This window comes from Rattus rattus, chromosome X, assembly GCF_011064425.1.
Source record: "Rattus rattus isolate New Zealand chromosome X, Rrattus_CSIRO_v1, whole genome shotgun sequence".
Taxonomy (NCBI): domain Eukaryota; kingdom Metazoa; phylum Chordata; class Mammalia; order Rodentia; family Muridae; genus Rattus; species Rattus rattus.
Genome location: NC_046172.1, coordinates 24,879,965 through 24,896,285, shown reverse-complemented (window position 1 = coordinate 24,896,285; position 16,321 = coordinate 24,879,965). Strand labels below are relative to the sequence as shown.

Here is a 16,321-nt window from a genome sequence, read left to right as displayed (position 1 = left end):
CCAGCTCCAGAGGATTCGATACCCTTTTCTGTCCTCCATTGACCTCTGCCCTCACACACCTCCTCATAATGGAAAATAAATAAATCTGGGCGGGGAGGTGGGAAGTGGTGGGTGGATGGGTGGGGGAACACCCTCATAGAAGATGGGGTAGAGGGGATGGGATAGGGGGCTTATGGACAGTAAACCAGGAAAGGGGATAACACTTGAAATGTACATTTAAAAAAATCCCATAAAAATAAACAAATAAATCTTTAAAGTAACAGTCTTAGATTACTAAAGTGATAAATTATATTGGGTTTCCATAAACTGCTCAAAGGTGGACATTTACTTTTTAAATGTCTATTTGATGTTTAATTTGACCTTGGATACTATATATACTATTTTCTTAGCTTGTTTACATTCATATCCATTTTTCTTATACTGAAAATCTTCACTTCTAAGACATTAACAATTGGACACATTTGTTTCTTTAGTAATAAATACAATGTATTAATGTATAACATGAACATAAACAATGAAACTACACAATGAAACTTCAAGTCTTGAAATTTGAAAAAAAATATTCTTTCTGTCTTCAAACTATAAGCGCATGTACAGCCAAGGCAATTGTGTTTAAGGGCCCTTTAAAGACTCTATGTCCTTCTCTGTTTTGTTATATTGCTGACATCTTCATGCCAATTTCAGGTTCTTCGTTCATTTCTGGTCATTTTCTCTCACACATACCATTTTCCAGTTTAACATGGCATCCTAAATATGTAAACACTTCCATACTTAAATAAAAAGCCATAGAACAATCTAAAAAGTTTATCTACCCAATTTGTAGCTCAAAGGAATGTGTGTTAAAATACCTACAGATCTAGAGTCACATTCGCTAAGCTGTAACAGAGTTCTGGTTTATACGTACAGGGTGGGAGGGAAGATTCCTTCCTGAGCAAGCTCTCTTTTGCTTGCTCTCTAGGCCAGCTGGAGCTTGTTCTGTCAGGCTCCCTGTGTCAGAAACCCACTGCCCCACCTAATCCCTGTCAGGAAGAGAGTATTTGTCAGGCTAGCTCCATGAACTTGCTGGAATTGAAAGGCAAAACACACAAATAAACAAAACAGCAGCAAAAAGGCATGCACATGTGACCCATCTTCCACGTGCAATAACTTTTAAAATGCCACTTGGTAAACTCATTCTTTTGAGCTTGGGAAAGAAAGGGTATCTTCCACGGAGGAACAACCCTGCCCACATCACTAAAGAGACAGAGGGAAGCTCAGGTAGGCAAAGCTTAAGGGAAGAGGTTCATGGCAAAGGCGCAGAATAGAATCTAAGAACTCAAATTTCCTCTGAAATGGGAACACAGGTAGAATACAAAATGATTGGAGTAAGTTATGTTAGATACATAGCAAATTCCTTTGGTTACATGGCTGTTTAAATGAAGTCATCCAGCCTGTGATTACATGAGTTTGCACATTCAAAAGGAGACTATGTTGTATCTGTAAGCCACATGAACAATGTCTACAGGTTTAGAAAGGGCATGAAAATAGATAAACGGGATTATATCGAATTTCCATTTAGGACTTATTCTTTGCCAACACACACACACACACACACACACACACACACACACACACACACACACACACACACACACACACACGAGTATATAATCAATTTATATCACCCTTAAAGTCTCTCTTGGGTAGGTACCCTGGCTATTTCCATTTTACAGATTTAGAAACCCGATGTTTAGCCAGCTTAAATAAGTTCTCCAATGTGTTTCAGTAGTGGAGCTAGCCTTGAACCCTGGCCATCTGGCTCCAGACTGTCTTTCTCTGACCTCCTCAAGGTTTGTTTTTGACACAACGGAATGTAGAGCAGCAGGAGTCAAATAGAGGCATCGAGGGGAACAACATTGTGTTCCAAAAGGATCTGGCAATAAATATAGTGGATTGGCTTGATAAGGATGGAACGGGGCTTGGAAAATTGCATACTCTCATGAAGCAAACACGCAATTGTGTCCTTTCAAAAGTGACAGAAAGTATTCAAACCATCCCATTTTTTTTCTCTCCCATTTCAACATTTATTTCAGACTATGTTGTCCTGGCAGAATCTTACTCAAAATTGGCTATGGCATTTCAAGGGCCGAACAAATGCTTAGACACAAACGACCTGGGGAAAATGGACACAGTTACCTTTGGGCGTATTAAAAAGATGGTTTGGCTAAGAGTAAGGCTCGCAGCATCTTCACATTTTGTTTTGTAGACATAAGTATTCAAGTCCACAGTGCTTACATAGGGTTTGCTAGAAATCATGGGATTGAATCATTTATCTACAAGAACCAAGCCAATCTTCCTAAGGATGAGCACATTCCCCTGGCCTAGACGTCAAGCCCATTACAGACTACTAATTGGTTCCTGAGCTACAGCACTGAACCACCCAGAAGCCTGTTAGACCTGTGCGATCTCAGACCTCACTGCAGATCTACTACACAGGAATCTACCCTTTGACCAAATCTGCCAGGCAATCCTTATGAATAGTAAGGTCAAGTGCATGGCAGCAGTGGACAAACTTTCCAGATAGGTTAGCTATAAAAAGGGAAGTTGTTGGTGAGCCTATGTTGGTTATAAGTAGATCAATCTCTGAAAAGGTATACTCTCAGTATCAAACTGTAATCTAGCTTAAAAGAATCGTTTTTCATTTTAATTTTTTATATGTACGCGTGCACATAACCTCAGAGACTAGAATAAGGCATCAGATCCCATGGAGCTAGAGTTACAAGCAGTTATAACCACCTGATGTGGGTACTGGGAATCAAACACAGATCCTATGTAAGAGCAGTTCATGTTCTTAACCACTCTCTCTGTAGCCCCCAAATAATCTTCGTGATGCCAAACTATCTTTGGTATGTCATTATGGTAGCTCTAGACCACTTCTGTCCTTACTTTGAAGCAGATTAATTACCTTTTAACTGCAAAACCCAAATTCTTTAGCATTGATAGAATACATAAATCTTCACCCAGTTTCTATCGAATTAGACATAAAGCAATCGAAATATTAATATCAACAGCTACCACTTATGTAGTGTTTGCAAAACTGAGTCTTGAAAATCAAGTCATATCCTTAAAACCACACAGCCCATACATCTAGTACATGGTGAAGTGTGTCACCTGGTCTGTCACCAAAGTCCATACAGGTAGCCATAGACCAGAAGTACTTCTAGAAAATCAATGCTGCTCAAGGTTCCAATAGGTCCTTACAAAAATGTTCTCAAGGGCTAGAGAGATAGCTCAGCGGTTAAGAGCACTGGCTGCTCTTCCACAGGTCCTGCGTTCAATTCCCAGTAACCACATGGTGGTTCATAACCATCTATAATGAGATCTGGTGCCCTCTTCTGGCCCGCAGGCATACATTTGGGCAGGACACTATACATAATAAATAAATAAATAAATAAATAAATAAATAAATAAATAAATAAATAGCTCTAAAAATAAAGCTGATTATGTTCTCTAGAGAATATAATATACTTCAGAAATGTATTATTCAACAAAATGAAATGAGCGAGGCCAGCATCTACCAGTGCATCGTTTCACAAAGGTAAAACATTACTTCTGGTCTCTAAACCTTGGCTGAAATTGCAGCATTGTATAGTCTGCAGCTTGAATGTGCTTTAAAATGCCCACCTGTTGAAAACTGGAATGGAATTCAACCTCAAAACTTCTCTGAGTTTTCTATAAATGAAACACCATTGCAAACTCTAAGAATTTATGATATTGCTTGTAGGGCACATGGACCAGGCCATTAGACAGAAGAACTGGTAAGGTTGAGGCAGGTTCAAAAACCCTGGGGAATCTCATAATTGAGAACAGCAAGTGCTGGAAGCAGCTCCCATCCAGGAGCTGTCCTGAAACATGGAACCATGACACCCCTGGGAGGACCATGGCAACCCGTCTTGTAGCATAAAAACCTAAGCGTTCTCCATGCTAATAAAGTATCTAAATAGGCCACAAGTGTTTAGCCAATGAACTTCCCTTCCTGGGCATCCCTTCCTGAAGAAGGTATTTAACCCCTGATTCACCCTGAGTAATACAGACGCATTCACATCCATCATAAAAATAAAGCAGTTTGGACAAGCAAGGACCATCTCCTTCATCAACAGGGAGGGCCTTCGTTGTAAAGAACCATGCCTAAATCTCCCTCTCCCGGAGAAGGCCTTCTCTCTTTCAGCCCCTCAGTATTTTCGGCTCAGAACTAAACTGGATTCCTCCCCATCTTGGACTCGAGTCACCCCTTTCCTGCCTGGCACGGAAGGTACCCTTGAACCACCACTCTCAACTCCTCAAGGTCCCAAGTGGTATGTGGGTACACAGGAGACTAAGAACCACAGCATCTGTCCCAGCATCCCGCTGTTCTCACCTGGGGAAACACAGGCTGGGACCCATGTGTCTGATTGTGTTCTGCCTTCCTTGAGCAGCATGCCGTCACTGAGGCAGACACACGGCCAAACAATTGAAGGCTTTGCTTATTTAGTAATTCACCAGTTTGACTTCTCTTTTTTTTTTCTGCAGACAGACACATTCTTTTGGGATACAAGGTTAGACAGTTTTTCACTGTATATGCCAGCCTGGTCTCAAACTCATGATTCCTCCTGCTTCAGCCTACCTGACACTGGGATTGCAGTCATGTGTCATCACATCTGTCTTCTAAATAGAATCTCCCAGGCAATTTTAATAGACTCAAGCAGACAAAGTCTTGTGCTTTGGTTGAAGTGGAGAGGGAGCCTCCTACCCTCCAACGTCTACCTCAATTTCCCTAGAACTTTAGAGTCCCGGAAATCGGTACTAGAAGAAAAAAAATACATAGGGAGAAAGTTTGCCAATTTCACTCGTGTTCTTGCCTGGGGCACTTTAGTGATGGTCTCTGGCCTTTTATCAGAAGAGCTCACAAAGTCTTAACTCTCCTCTTCACAAAGAAGTGGAGAAAACTTCAAAAACGCTGAGAAGAAAAGACTCCAGGCTTGATGAACAAACACAAATCAGTCACAGAAACACAAAGAAAAGCAATTTCCAACTGCACTACAGACTGAACAATGCTTTCACCCTTCAATTATTTCTGTGTGTACTAGAAACACAAATAAAAGTAAACATAGACCTATGTGTGTTGCAAATCCAAAGCTGTGGTTATAATGCAAGGTAAACAAAACAAACAAACAAAAATAGTGGATTCCAGACAACAATCCCAGCCTACCTGGTAATTGTGCAATGTGTGTTATTGAGTAATTATTTAGTTGCCACTGACAAGCCATAATGCTCACAATGCACATGATATAATCAAAATTTACCAAATGTCATAGTTAGCTGAAACTATCAACTTGACAGCACCGAGAGTCAATCAGGAAGTGAAGCTCAATCGAGGAATCACCCAGATCACATTGCTCAGTAGGCATGAATAAGGGAGATTGTCTTGATTGTGAATTGATGAAGGAGAGCCCAGCCCACCAGCAGCACCATTCCCTGGAAAGGTGGTCCTGGGCTATAGAAGGAAGCTGGTTAATGTGCTACAGAGCAATGGTGATAAAAAGTACATGAGATGGATACAGAGATAGACAGGTCGATCAATGGGCTAGAATTAAAGAGCCAGAAATAAGCCCACTCACCTATGGACACTTGATTTTTGACAAAGAAGCCAAAACCATAAAATGGACAAAAAAAAAAAAAAAAAAACAAAGCATCTTCAACAAATGGTACTGGTCTAACTGGATGTCTGGATGTAGAAGAATGAAAATAGGTTGATATTTATCACAAACCTCAAGTCCAAGTGGATCAAGATTCTCAACACTAAATCAGATAGAAGAGAAAGTATGGAATAGCCTTGAACTCATTGGCACAGGACACAACGCCCTGAACAGAACACTAATGGCTCAGGCTCTAAGATCAACAATTGATAAATGAGACCTCACGAAACTGAAGTTTCTGTAAGGCAAAGGACACTGTCAACAAGACAAAATGGCAGCCTACAAACTGGGAAAGGATCTTCAACAACCCTACATCTGACAGAGGGTTAATATCCAAAATTTATTAAGAACTCAAGAAATTAGACACCAACCACCCACATAACCCAATTAAAAATGGGGCACTGAGATAAACAAAAAATTCTCAACAGAGGAATCTCAAATGGGCCAGAAACACTTAAAGAAATGTTCCAAGTCCTTAGTCATCAGGGAAATGCAAACCAAAACAACTCTGAGATTCTATTTTAGAATGGGCTAAGACAAAAAAATCAAGATAGCACATCTTGGTGAGGATGTGGATCAGGGGAACACTCCTCCATTGCTGGTGGGAGTGCAAAGTTGTATGACAACTTTGGAAATCAATTTGGTGGTTTCTCAGAAAGCTGGGAATAGTTCTACCTCAAGACCCAGCTATATCACTCCTGGGCATATAGCCAAAAGATGCTCCACCATTCCACAAAGACACATGTTCAACTATGTTCAGAGCAGCCTTATTTATAATAGTCAGAAACTGGAAACACCCTCGATGTCCTTCAACTGAAGAACAGATAAAGAACATGTAGTACATCTACACAATAGAATACGATTCAGTTATTAAAAACAAAGACATCATGAATTTTGCAGGCAGATGGAGAGATCTTATGAATATCATTCTGAGTAAAATAATCCAGTCCCAAAGGTATATGTTCACTTATAAGTGGATATTAGCCACAAAATACAGGATATCCAGGCTATATTCCACAGAATCAAAGAAACTAAACAAGAAAGGGGAACCATGTGAAGAGGTTTGACTATCATTTGGAAGGAAAACTAAAATAATCATAAGAGTCAGAAGGAGGGAGGGAAATGGGTGGGAGGAGGGATGGGGAGGGAATAGAGGTGTTCAGGAGCTGGTGTGGGGTAGGACAGGAAGCATGGCCAGACGGCCATGAGAATGGATGGAAATCTGCAACTGATGGGGGTGAGGAGGTAAGGGGCATCTACAGGAAAAGACAGAGACCTTGGATAAGGGAGACACCCAAGAATCAATGGGGGTGTCCTTACCTACAATTCACAACATTGAGGATATTAAACCTGAAGAGGCCACCACTTATAAACAGGCAGGAACTCCAATGGATCGATAGGGACACCAACACACCCACAAAACTTTCAACCCCCATTCTATCCTGTTTACAAGTATTCTAGGGACAGGGTTGGAGCAGAGGCTGAGGGAACTGCCAACCGATAACCTGCCCAACTTGAGACCCATCCCATGGGTAAGAACTAATTCCTAACACTACTGATGATATTCTGCTATGCTTGTAGACAGGAATCTATCATGGCTGCCCCCAGAGAGGCTCTACCCAGCAGCTAACTCAAGACAGATGTAGACACCCACAGACAAACAGTGGATGGAGGTTGGGGTCTCTTATGGAAGAATAGGAGGAAAGACTGTGGGTCCCAGAGGGGATAGGAACCCCACAAGAAGAACAACAAAGTCAATTAACCTGGATCCTTGGGGCTCTCAGAAACTGAACCACAAATGAAATAATATACATAGGCTGGACTTAGACCTTTCTGCACATATGTAGCAGATGGGCAGCTTGGTCTTCATGTGGGTCTTGAACAACTGGAGCAGGGGCTCTCCCAATCTGTTGTCTGTAGGTGGAATATGTTCTTCTAGCTGTGATGCCTTGTCTCGCCTCAACAGTAGAGGATGCACCTATCCTCACAGAGACTTGATGTGCTGGGGACAGGATACCCAGGGGAGCCCCCACCTTCTCGGAGGAGAAGGGGAGGTGAATGGGGGGAAGGTTTGTGGGAGGGGTGACAGTCATGGGCAATGAAAGAATGTAAAGTGAATAAATAAAAATGAATAAATAAAAAAAGTAAAATAAGACTGAATACTAGGAAAAAAAAAAGAAGAAGCTAGCTAAGTATGACCTGAGGAAGCTAGCAAACGATATTCCTGCACAGTTTTTGCATTAAGTTCCTGCTTGGTGTCCTTCCCTCATTTCCCTCTGTGATGAACTGTGACCTGTAAACTGAACTAAACCTTCTTTCTCTAAGTTGCTTTTGGTCAGCACGTTTTTCTCACAGCAACAGAAAGGAAGCTAGAGCTGTTAAACTGCTTGTTAAAACAGCCGTAGGTGCCAGTTGCTCACTGGTGAGTAGCAAAGCAGTTTGAAATATTCTCATTGCCAAATGCCACATCTCCAGGCCTTTACCAGATTCCCTTGGCTACTTCCATGCTCCCTCCTTGCGGTCATTTACTCCAGAATCAACAACTAGAAGGGAGCATGAAAACCTTGATCTCTTGTCTGGGGTAGGTCAGAACAATGCTAATCTGAAGGGTCCCCAGTGATGTCTGGTTAAAGCTACTCTCTTGTGGGCTTTGCCTGAGACACTAATCTTGCTTAGTTTCCTTCCTTCTTTGTCTGGGTTCTATTTACTGTTTCCCTATGCGTACTTCCTTTCAAATCGTGTGCACAGATATCTGCATCTCAGAGTCAGCTCATAGGCATCACCACCGACATGGTTCTGTGACTAAGCTTACCATTACCACCTATTGGTTGCTGTGCGGATCCTTTGTCTCCCCAGAAAATTGTCCCAGTGGGCAATTACTACAAAACTTGTCATACCTCCTTCCTAAATTGATTTTATTTCATTAAAAAGCGAGACCCTAACCCAAACAGTATAAAGAAAATATACAGAGTATGTCCTATGTAAGTTAAGTAAACGGCTAACTTTTTTAAGATTTTATTTTGTATTTGTGTATTTGCATGTGTGTGGTGTCTGTGGAAGTCAGAAGAGGGGGTCAGAATCTCTGGAACTGGAGTTATAGGTGGTTGTGTATCAATGAGGGTGCTGGGTATCAAACCTAGGTCTTCTGCAAGAGCAGAAAGTGCTCTTAAGTGCTGAGCCAATCTCTCTAGCCCCAACAGTTAATTTTGTCTTAAAACCATGGAACCCTGTCATGTGCTTTCCTTGCTCACTAAGTGGGACTTAAATCATTTGCAAGAATCTTTATGGAGTGAAATTGGTCATGGTTTCTGTCTCTTAAAAGCAGTAACTTCACAGTAGCAGGGAGTTAGGATTCAAAGTATTAAATTGGACTAAAAAATGTTAAGAAATGGGGTAAATCTGCACATTATTAAGACATGTCTAGAAAACTGCTTTTCAGTCACATTTTCCATATGAACATAATATATTCATAATTTCTTATATTATATTCTCATTTCAACTCTATGAGTTTGCACACATCAAAATATTTCTGGGTCCCCTTAAGTTGCACATATCCTGATATCTATGAAGCAAGTCTATCCACTGGGACACATACTATGATAAAGTCAGTGAGAGCTGACGACGAAGATAGATCCACCCTGATATCACCATAGACTTCATGTTTCAGAGACACCCAACAGGCATGACTTACCTTTATTCCCAAGGCTTCTCCTGAAATGACAGCGACTGTCACACCATCTTTGCTGGGTTTCGGGATCTCTTCACTTTTCAGTTCCTGGTACTGAGGCTCCACCATCTTTTCTGAGCGTTTCAAATTCACCCAGAGCTGTAAGCCATGGGCTGGCTCCTCTGAGCAGGGCATCTCAGCATGTAGAATGCCTCGTCCTGCAGTCATCCACTGCAAACAGCAACAAGAAGCCAAATGGAACACATCCAAGAACAAGTCTACACAGGCGACAACTACATCATGCCAAAGTGACACATGTAACTGGTGCCATGGTCGGAGTGCCTGGACATCTCAAGAAATGACAAATGTCTATGACAGTTCCTGGAGGCTCTTTCAAGTTACCAAAGTCCCCCTTATTTTAAATCAAAGTATCAGAATTGGAATTCCTACAAGGGAAAAAATCCTCTCTGTGATAGCCCTGAGTTTCAGATTGAGCCATTAGATAAGGAATTACAGCCAGAGAGTAGCTAAGAAGGGGAAAAAAGCAGTACTGGTCAAGGGAGATGGCAGTCAACAATGTAATTATATTCCTAGCCTAGTCAACCCAACAGGAAGGTGTGGAGTTGGGATAAATCTTCAGGATTGTTCTGAAGTCAACAAAGAGTTATCAGGATTGTTCCTGAGCAGGAACCACAACTTTGGGAAAGTGAATTTCCGGGCACAGAGTGCAATTCCCAGGCAGAAATGTAGCAATGAGACATCAGCAGCTAGCATGCACATCAGCTGAAGCATGTGTATGTGAGACCAGATGTCATGGGAAAGCCCACAGCATCCCCTACCCTGGAAATGGGAAGCTTGTACCTCTGGGCATACAATTAGAGTAATGGAGCCCTCACTGCTGGGAGAACCAGTTGTTGCCTCTGGCTGTCACCAACTCCACAAGCAGCACATGCCTCTCTGTCTGAGTTAACCCTGTTTTGTGTTCTGCTCTACCTGGAATTTTCTTTTTCTTTTATGACAGCATTTTCCTTTTGCTTTTGTTTTTAATTCCATTTTCATTGAAACACAATGATCCAATATGTATAACTTGCATCGCAGAAAATACAAAAGTGATCTGATATAGAGAGCCCCTATCTACACAACTGACTAAAATGATCTAAGCAGTTCTAGGAGATTTAAATTATAACATGTCACACACAAAAGCAATATGACACAGGGTTTGAGTTTGAGCTTGTAGTTGTTTTGTTTTTCTCAGATAGGGTCTTACTATGTAACCCTGGCTTCGCTGAAACTCACTACACAAACCAGCCTGGCTTCAAACTCACAGAGATCCACCTGCCCCTGCACTCCTGAGTGCTGGGATAAAATGTGTATGCCACATTGCCTAACCTTGGGTCATTATGTTGAGTGACAACATTGAACCATACAAATGAACCGAAACATAAATAATGAATTGTCACAAATGCAGAACGTAAGTTGAGAAAAAGGGAATTGAAAAGTGAATTGAAATGGTCTTCAGCTGCTGAATTTGGCAGTGAGAACATCATAAGCGACCACTACTTGAAGAGCTTCAATACAGGTTCAAGTGGACGATGCAGACAAAGCAATCATGACTTCCGTGAATTGGGAAAGAAATGGCAACTGGGACAGTAACTTTTGATTACACTTGGAGAAAAGTAAAAAACAAAACAACAACAAAATGAAGACTAGGTAAGCACTGAAAACTGATCGGGACAGTAGAGATGGTTCTGAGGGTAAAAAGCACTCGCCCAAGCCTGAAAACCTGAGTTCAACTTAGGGAACCACTTGCTAAAAAAGAGAGAAACCAATTCTATAAGTTATCCTCTGACATTTATACATGCATACGCATACAAATAAATAAAGAAGTGTAATAAAATTTTGGAGGGCTGGAGAGATAGCTTAGTGGTTAAGAGCACTGACTGCTCTTCCAGAGGTCCTGAGTTCAATTCCCAGCAACCACATGGTGGCTCACAACCATCTGTAAAGAGATCCGATACCCTCTTCTGGTATGTCTGAAGAGAACTACAGCATACTCAGATAAATAAAGTAAATAAAAAAATTTTTTGAAGACTTTATTTGATCCCCAGCAACACACATACACACATGCATGGACATCCACACAGTGATTGAGGGGATCAAGGAAAACATTAGAAGAGAACACGAGAGATCTGTGTTGGTTTCCAGCCAGAATGGAAGAATCCACTGAAAGACGGCTATGACAGTTAGTGTTCTCAGCCTGATAGAATCTGGAATCACCTGGGAGGCACTTGATGCGGGGGATTATCTTGATTGTGTTAACTCATGGATAATGCCCATCTTGCCGGGAGTAGGACTATTCTTTTGGCAGGGTATCCTGAACTGTATGAAATAGAGTGGGGGAGAGCACTAGCATGCATTCATTGCTCTCTGTTTCTGATTATAGATGTGACAGGACCAACTGCTTCAAGCTCTAAGAGCCTTGCCTCCCCTCCCATGGTGGACCATACTTTTGCTATATAGGTAGACTGTTGTTCTTGCCCTAGGAAAATACAGAAGAGACCCTCATGATCAGCTTTGGACCTCAAACATGTGTTTCCCTGGTAATACTGCAGAAAGAAAAGCATGAGTTTTGCCCCATCTTAAGATACTATATAACAAGGTGGAGGTTTGTTGAGACCCATTAAGGGAAAGGTACATCCTCCCATCAAAGAATGGTATCTGAGTTCTAACCCTCACCTTGGATAGAGACATGGCATTCTGATTGTCTTAAAGAACATTACATACTGTTTTTACTCCCTTAAGAAAACTAATTCACCAAAAGTCAGGCTAAAGAGATTGGAAGAATTAAGTATCCCCTTAACGAGATAAAGAGAAGCTCCTCCCTCAGTTCAATGTTTATAGATCCTCACTACTACTAGGCTTACCCACTTTCTGAATTCTACCTCCAAAAGGACTTTCCTTTTCTTTCCTTCTATCTCTTATTTAGATATAACCAAAAGCCTAAGCATGCTTTCCCTAATACTCAGGACATTTTCACACTCTTTTCTCTGAAGCTCCTCTCCCCTTCCAATAAGCAGTTGCTTGCCAACCTCCATTGCTGAACATGCTGACTTTCTGAGACACTCACTCAAAAAGACATGACTTTCTCTCAGTTTCTCCACCCCCATCTTACTGGCAGCTCCCAAGTTTCCCAGTTTGCCTGCACTGCTGGTTTTCCTCGCAAACACTGATAAACTCTAATTCTGAGTCTGTTTTTAAATTCTTGATCAGTGTGACTAAAATCCTGCAAAGAGACCCCTGTTTTTTCCTGGTGATACCATTAACTGTAAAGTAAAAACAACTCTTTCTCCTTTAAGATGCTTTTGTATTTTGTTATAGCAACAGAAAAGAAACTAAGACAGGAGAAATCAGAAGTATTAGATTGAGAGAGAACTAGAAGAGAGGATTAAAGTACTTTATAAGTACACACAAAACCTAAGACTGTTAACCAATCAGCAATTCCCTGTTGTGTCAGTACCTGTAGGTCTCCTGGGTTCATTTTACCAACATGTCCACAGAAGTCTTCATGGGCCATGCTGCCACCTTCCAGAAGATAAGATACCTTTTCAAACAAAAAAAGGAAAGAAAAGAAAAGAAATGTTGATCCTTTGGCTACTGTAAAATTAGATTGTTTGTATTCTTTATTATTGATTTGTGTCAGTTACATATTTATTTCAGATATTAAACACTATCTTAGTTGGTAAAACATTCTTTTTATTTCAAGTTGCCTTTCCATTCAAATAATGGACAAAGGATATGACTAGACATTATACCAAAGAAAACATGCAAATGGCTAGCAGGCATGGGAAGAAATGCCCACCGTCACTAATCACAGAAATGCAAATCAAAACCACAGTGTGACATCACCTCACACTTGTTAGGTACATACTATCCTGTTGCCATATCTTCCCAAATCATGAGGCAAACCTCAAACGCTGAGCCAAAAAAATCCTTCTTTCTTTGGGTTGCTTTATAGCAATAAGAAAATGGGGGGTTGGGGGATTTAGCTCAGTGGTAGAGTGCTTGCCAGCGCCTTGAAGGCCCTGGGTTGGTCCCCAGTTCAAAAAAAAAAAAAAAGGAAAAAAAAAAAAGAAAAATGGGAATGTGTCGGGGAGTGGGGGAAGGCAGTGGTGACAGTGGGCAAGAAAACACAGAGGCTAATAATTGAGAAAAAATAGAAGGAGTGGGAGGATGTTTCAAAGATCTAAGAAACAACAAAGAACAATATACTGGGTTTATCCACGAGCTTGCCTCCTATGGCTATAGCTGGCCTTATACCCTGTGACTACTGTTCCACCAACCACAGTTGATTATGTTTCAATAGGACAGAGCCTAGGGAAACCTTGTGATCTCCTTTTGGTAATTCCTCCCATTTAGAGGGTGTTCTGTTACTGTTAACCCCCCTTACCTCTTACTCTATGCACCTAATCCTCTGTTTCCTACTGAGATGAGCTTGCAAGACAAAACTGAGGCCTTTCCTTTCCTTTCCCCTTCTTCCTAGGAATCAGCTTGCACAGAGAAAGCAAGGGTCTTTGATGATCAGACTCAGACTGGGGACAAGGGCCTTCTTGAGCAGCATGCAGAAGCCAGCCTGCCTACAGATATAGGCCACTTGCTCCAACATGAACTTTTCACAAATACAGATATTTTTTGGCTCCATATTTTTTACTATTTTTACCTTCTCAAGGGTTGACAATTCAAGCTGGGCAGCAGCCACTGTTTAATTACGCCCCTCAGAACCTCAAATGAGGGTACTAACAGATCTGTGATTGCCATAGTATTACCATATTATACTGTACCATATCTATTTTGGGTGCCAGTTCTTTTTTTTTTTTTTTTTTCGACTTCACGATTCTATGGGGAGGGGTGATCGGTGTGTGTGTGTGTGTGTGTGTGTATTGTGTGCAAATGCATGAGTGCTTTTCTTAGCATACAAATGAACAGGTTTTCTCACGGCATTCAATAAATTTAAGGGGACAGACAGCGAGCTTCCAGTTTTCAAAGAAGCAGCCAAACTATAAGGAGCATTGTCTACAATTGCTTTCCTGTCTTTCCTAATTTTGTCTAGCTTGGGATAAAGCTCCTTCTTGGATTCTCAAAGAAGAGTCCCTGGAATCACAGCCCCAGATTACTCAAGTCCAACATAAAGTCTTTCAAGTTGCAAACCATAACCTACACACACACGTCTTTATATTATTAGTCTTTATATACAGTATTTGTTTTTATTATTATTACTAAGTGTCATAAATGCTTGACAGCAACTCTGCTTATGAGTTTGCTGTCTGTAGAACATCTGAAAAAGAAAGAAAACCCTGGAGTAGTTAGATCTGAGCACTGAGACCAGCCACATGATCGTTTAGGGCCTTACATAATCACAAACACCTGGAGAACTGCCATGGGCGGTTGACAAATTGCGTTATGTTTAAGCTCAAGAGTTGTGTGTGTCCAATTAAGTAATAAGTTTGTAATCCGAACCAGGTGTTTCCTCAGAGCACTTGATATGCTGTTTGGTCTCCTGTCTTCCTTTCTTCCTTCTAGTTCTTTCCATGGGTCTTTACCAAGTATCTTTGTCCCTTTGTAAGTTCTTCATTCTTTGGGTATTTTGTGTTTGGAGGAAGACACAGACTCACTCTGCGATGAGAGAAAAGTGTCATTTACCATGAAAAGTATGAGAAAAGTGAATCTCCGAGAACTGTAAATTAAGCTGGAAAAATTCCCACACAAGATAAAATACAGTTTCTTGTTTCTTTCCAGCTGCTATGTAGAAAGAAGAGCAAGGAGGAGGCCTCATTCTGTGTCTGGATATAAAGCACAAGACATCCTGTAAAGCCAAAAGTTTACATTATGGGGACAACTATATTTCCTTTTCATTTATTTTTGCCCTAAAATTGTGAGGGTTTTTCCCTACTGGTAGCTTGGTAGTAGAGAAAAAGAAAAAGGAAAGAAAGCAAAAATACCACAGTTGAGGTCATGGTTGACAAGAAATGCCAGCAAGGAGCACATTGTGTAATAGAAGCTGAGAACTGTTGTCAGGGGCAGAAATATGATGTTTGAATTTACACACTCAAGGACCCAAGAGGGAAAACATCTTCCCGACATGAGCAATCCCTCTGAAACCTGAAAAATCACTAACTCTACTCATCTAACACTAATCATACACACCAGTCCTGAAAGGTGGTCAGAACAAGAGTGTTTTAAAAAAGTAAAACTGAAACGGGGTGGCCACACAGTTTGGATGTTGTTCATCAAGCTGGCAAATCACAGGAGGATGCTGTTCCTCTGGTCGTACTTTGAAATGGTCCTGTCATAAACAGGACCTGCTTCAGTGCTCTCTGCTGGGAGGCTTTTTCTGCATCTAGAAGCTAGTCAGGTTTAGACCTGCTTAGAATCACCAGGTTGCCATCTGTAAATTGCGAGCTGCAGAGTGACGTCCTTTATCGTCTCTTAGAGGATCAGTGGAATCATATGCAACATGAACCTATTAAGGTGGGCTTCTCATTTATGGTCAGAACTAAATGATGACATGTGACCAGGAGCCCAGCACATGTTCAGTAAGTTCTAGAGTCAGGACATATATGGCATTTCGTTGGGCAGGGATCATATCTGTAAGTCCTCCCTCACATCTTCCCACCTGCTTCCTGAGAGATAGACCCAGCCAGTCCCATGGTTCTTTTTGTCACTTCATTCAGGCCTCAGTTCAAATATCACAGACTGAATGAAATCATATTTCAGTCTACGCGATCCTACCCTGGATTGTTTCTTCTTCCCAGCTTTTTCACGACAGGATGCTGTGTTATAAAATTAGTCATTTATTGGCTAACTAAAAGAATATAAGATTCATGAAAACTGGGACTTTGAAACATTTTATCAGTATAAAAAATGAATTCCATTGTGTCCAGTC

General features: G+C 41.1%; 1 protein-coding gene across 1 annotated transcript in view; it reads right to left on the bottom strand.

Moving 5' to 3' along the window:
• Positions 1-16,321, bottom strand: part of Pir (pirin) — a 104,610-nt gene that overhangs the window by 53,582 nt on the left and 34,707 nt on the right. The window contains exons 4-5 of the mRNA XM_032890256.1: positions 12,899-12,982; positions 9,406-9,612 (exon numbers count right to left, since the gene is read on the bottom strand). Of these exons, the coding sequence (XP_032746147.1) occupies positions 9,406-9,612; positions 12,899-12,982 (291 nt within the window). The remainder of the gene's footprint in view (positions 1-9,405; positions 9,613-12,898; positions 12,983-16,321) is intronic.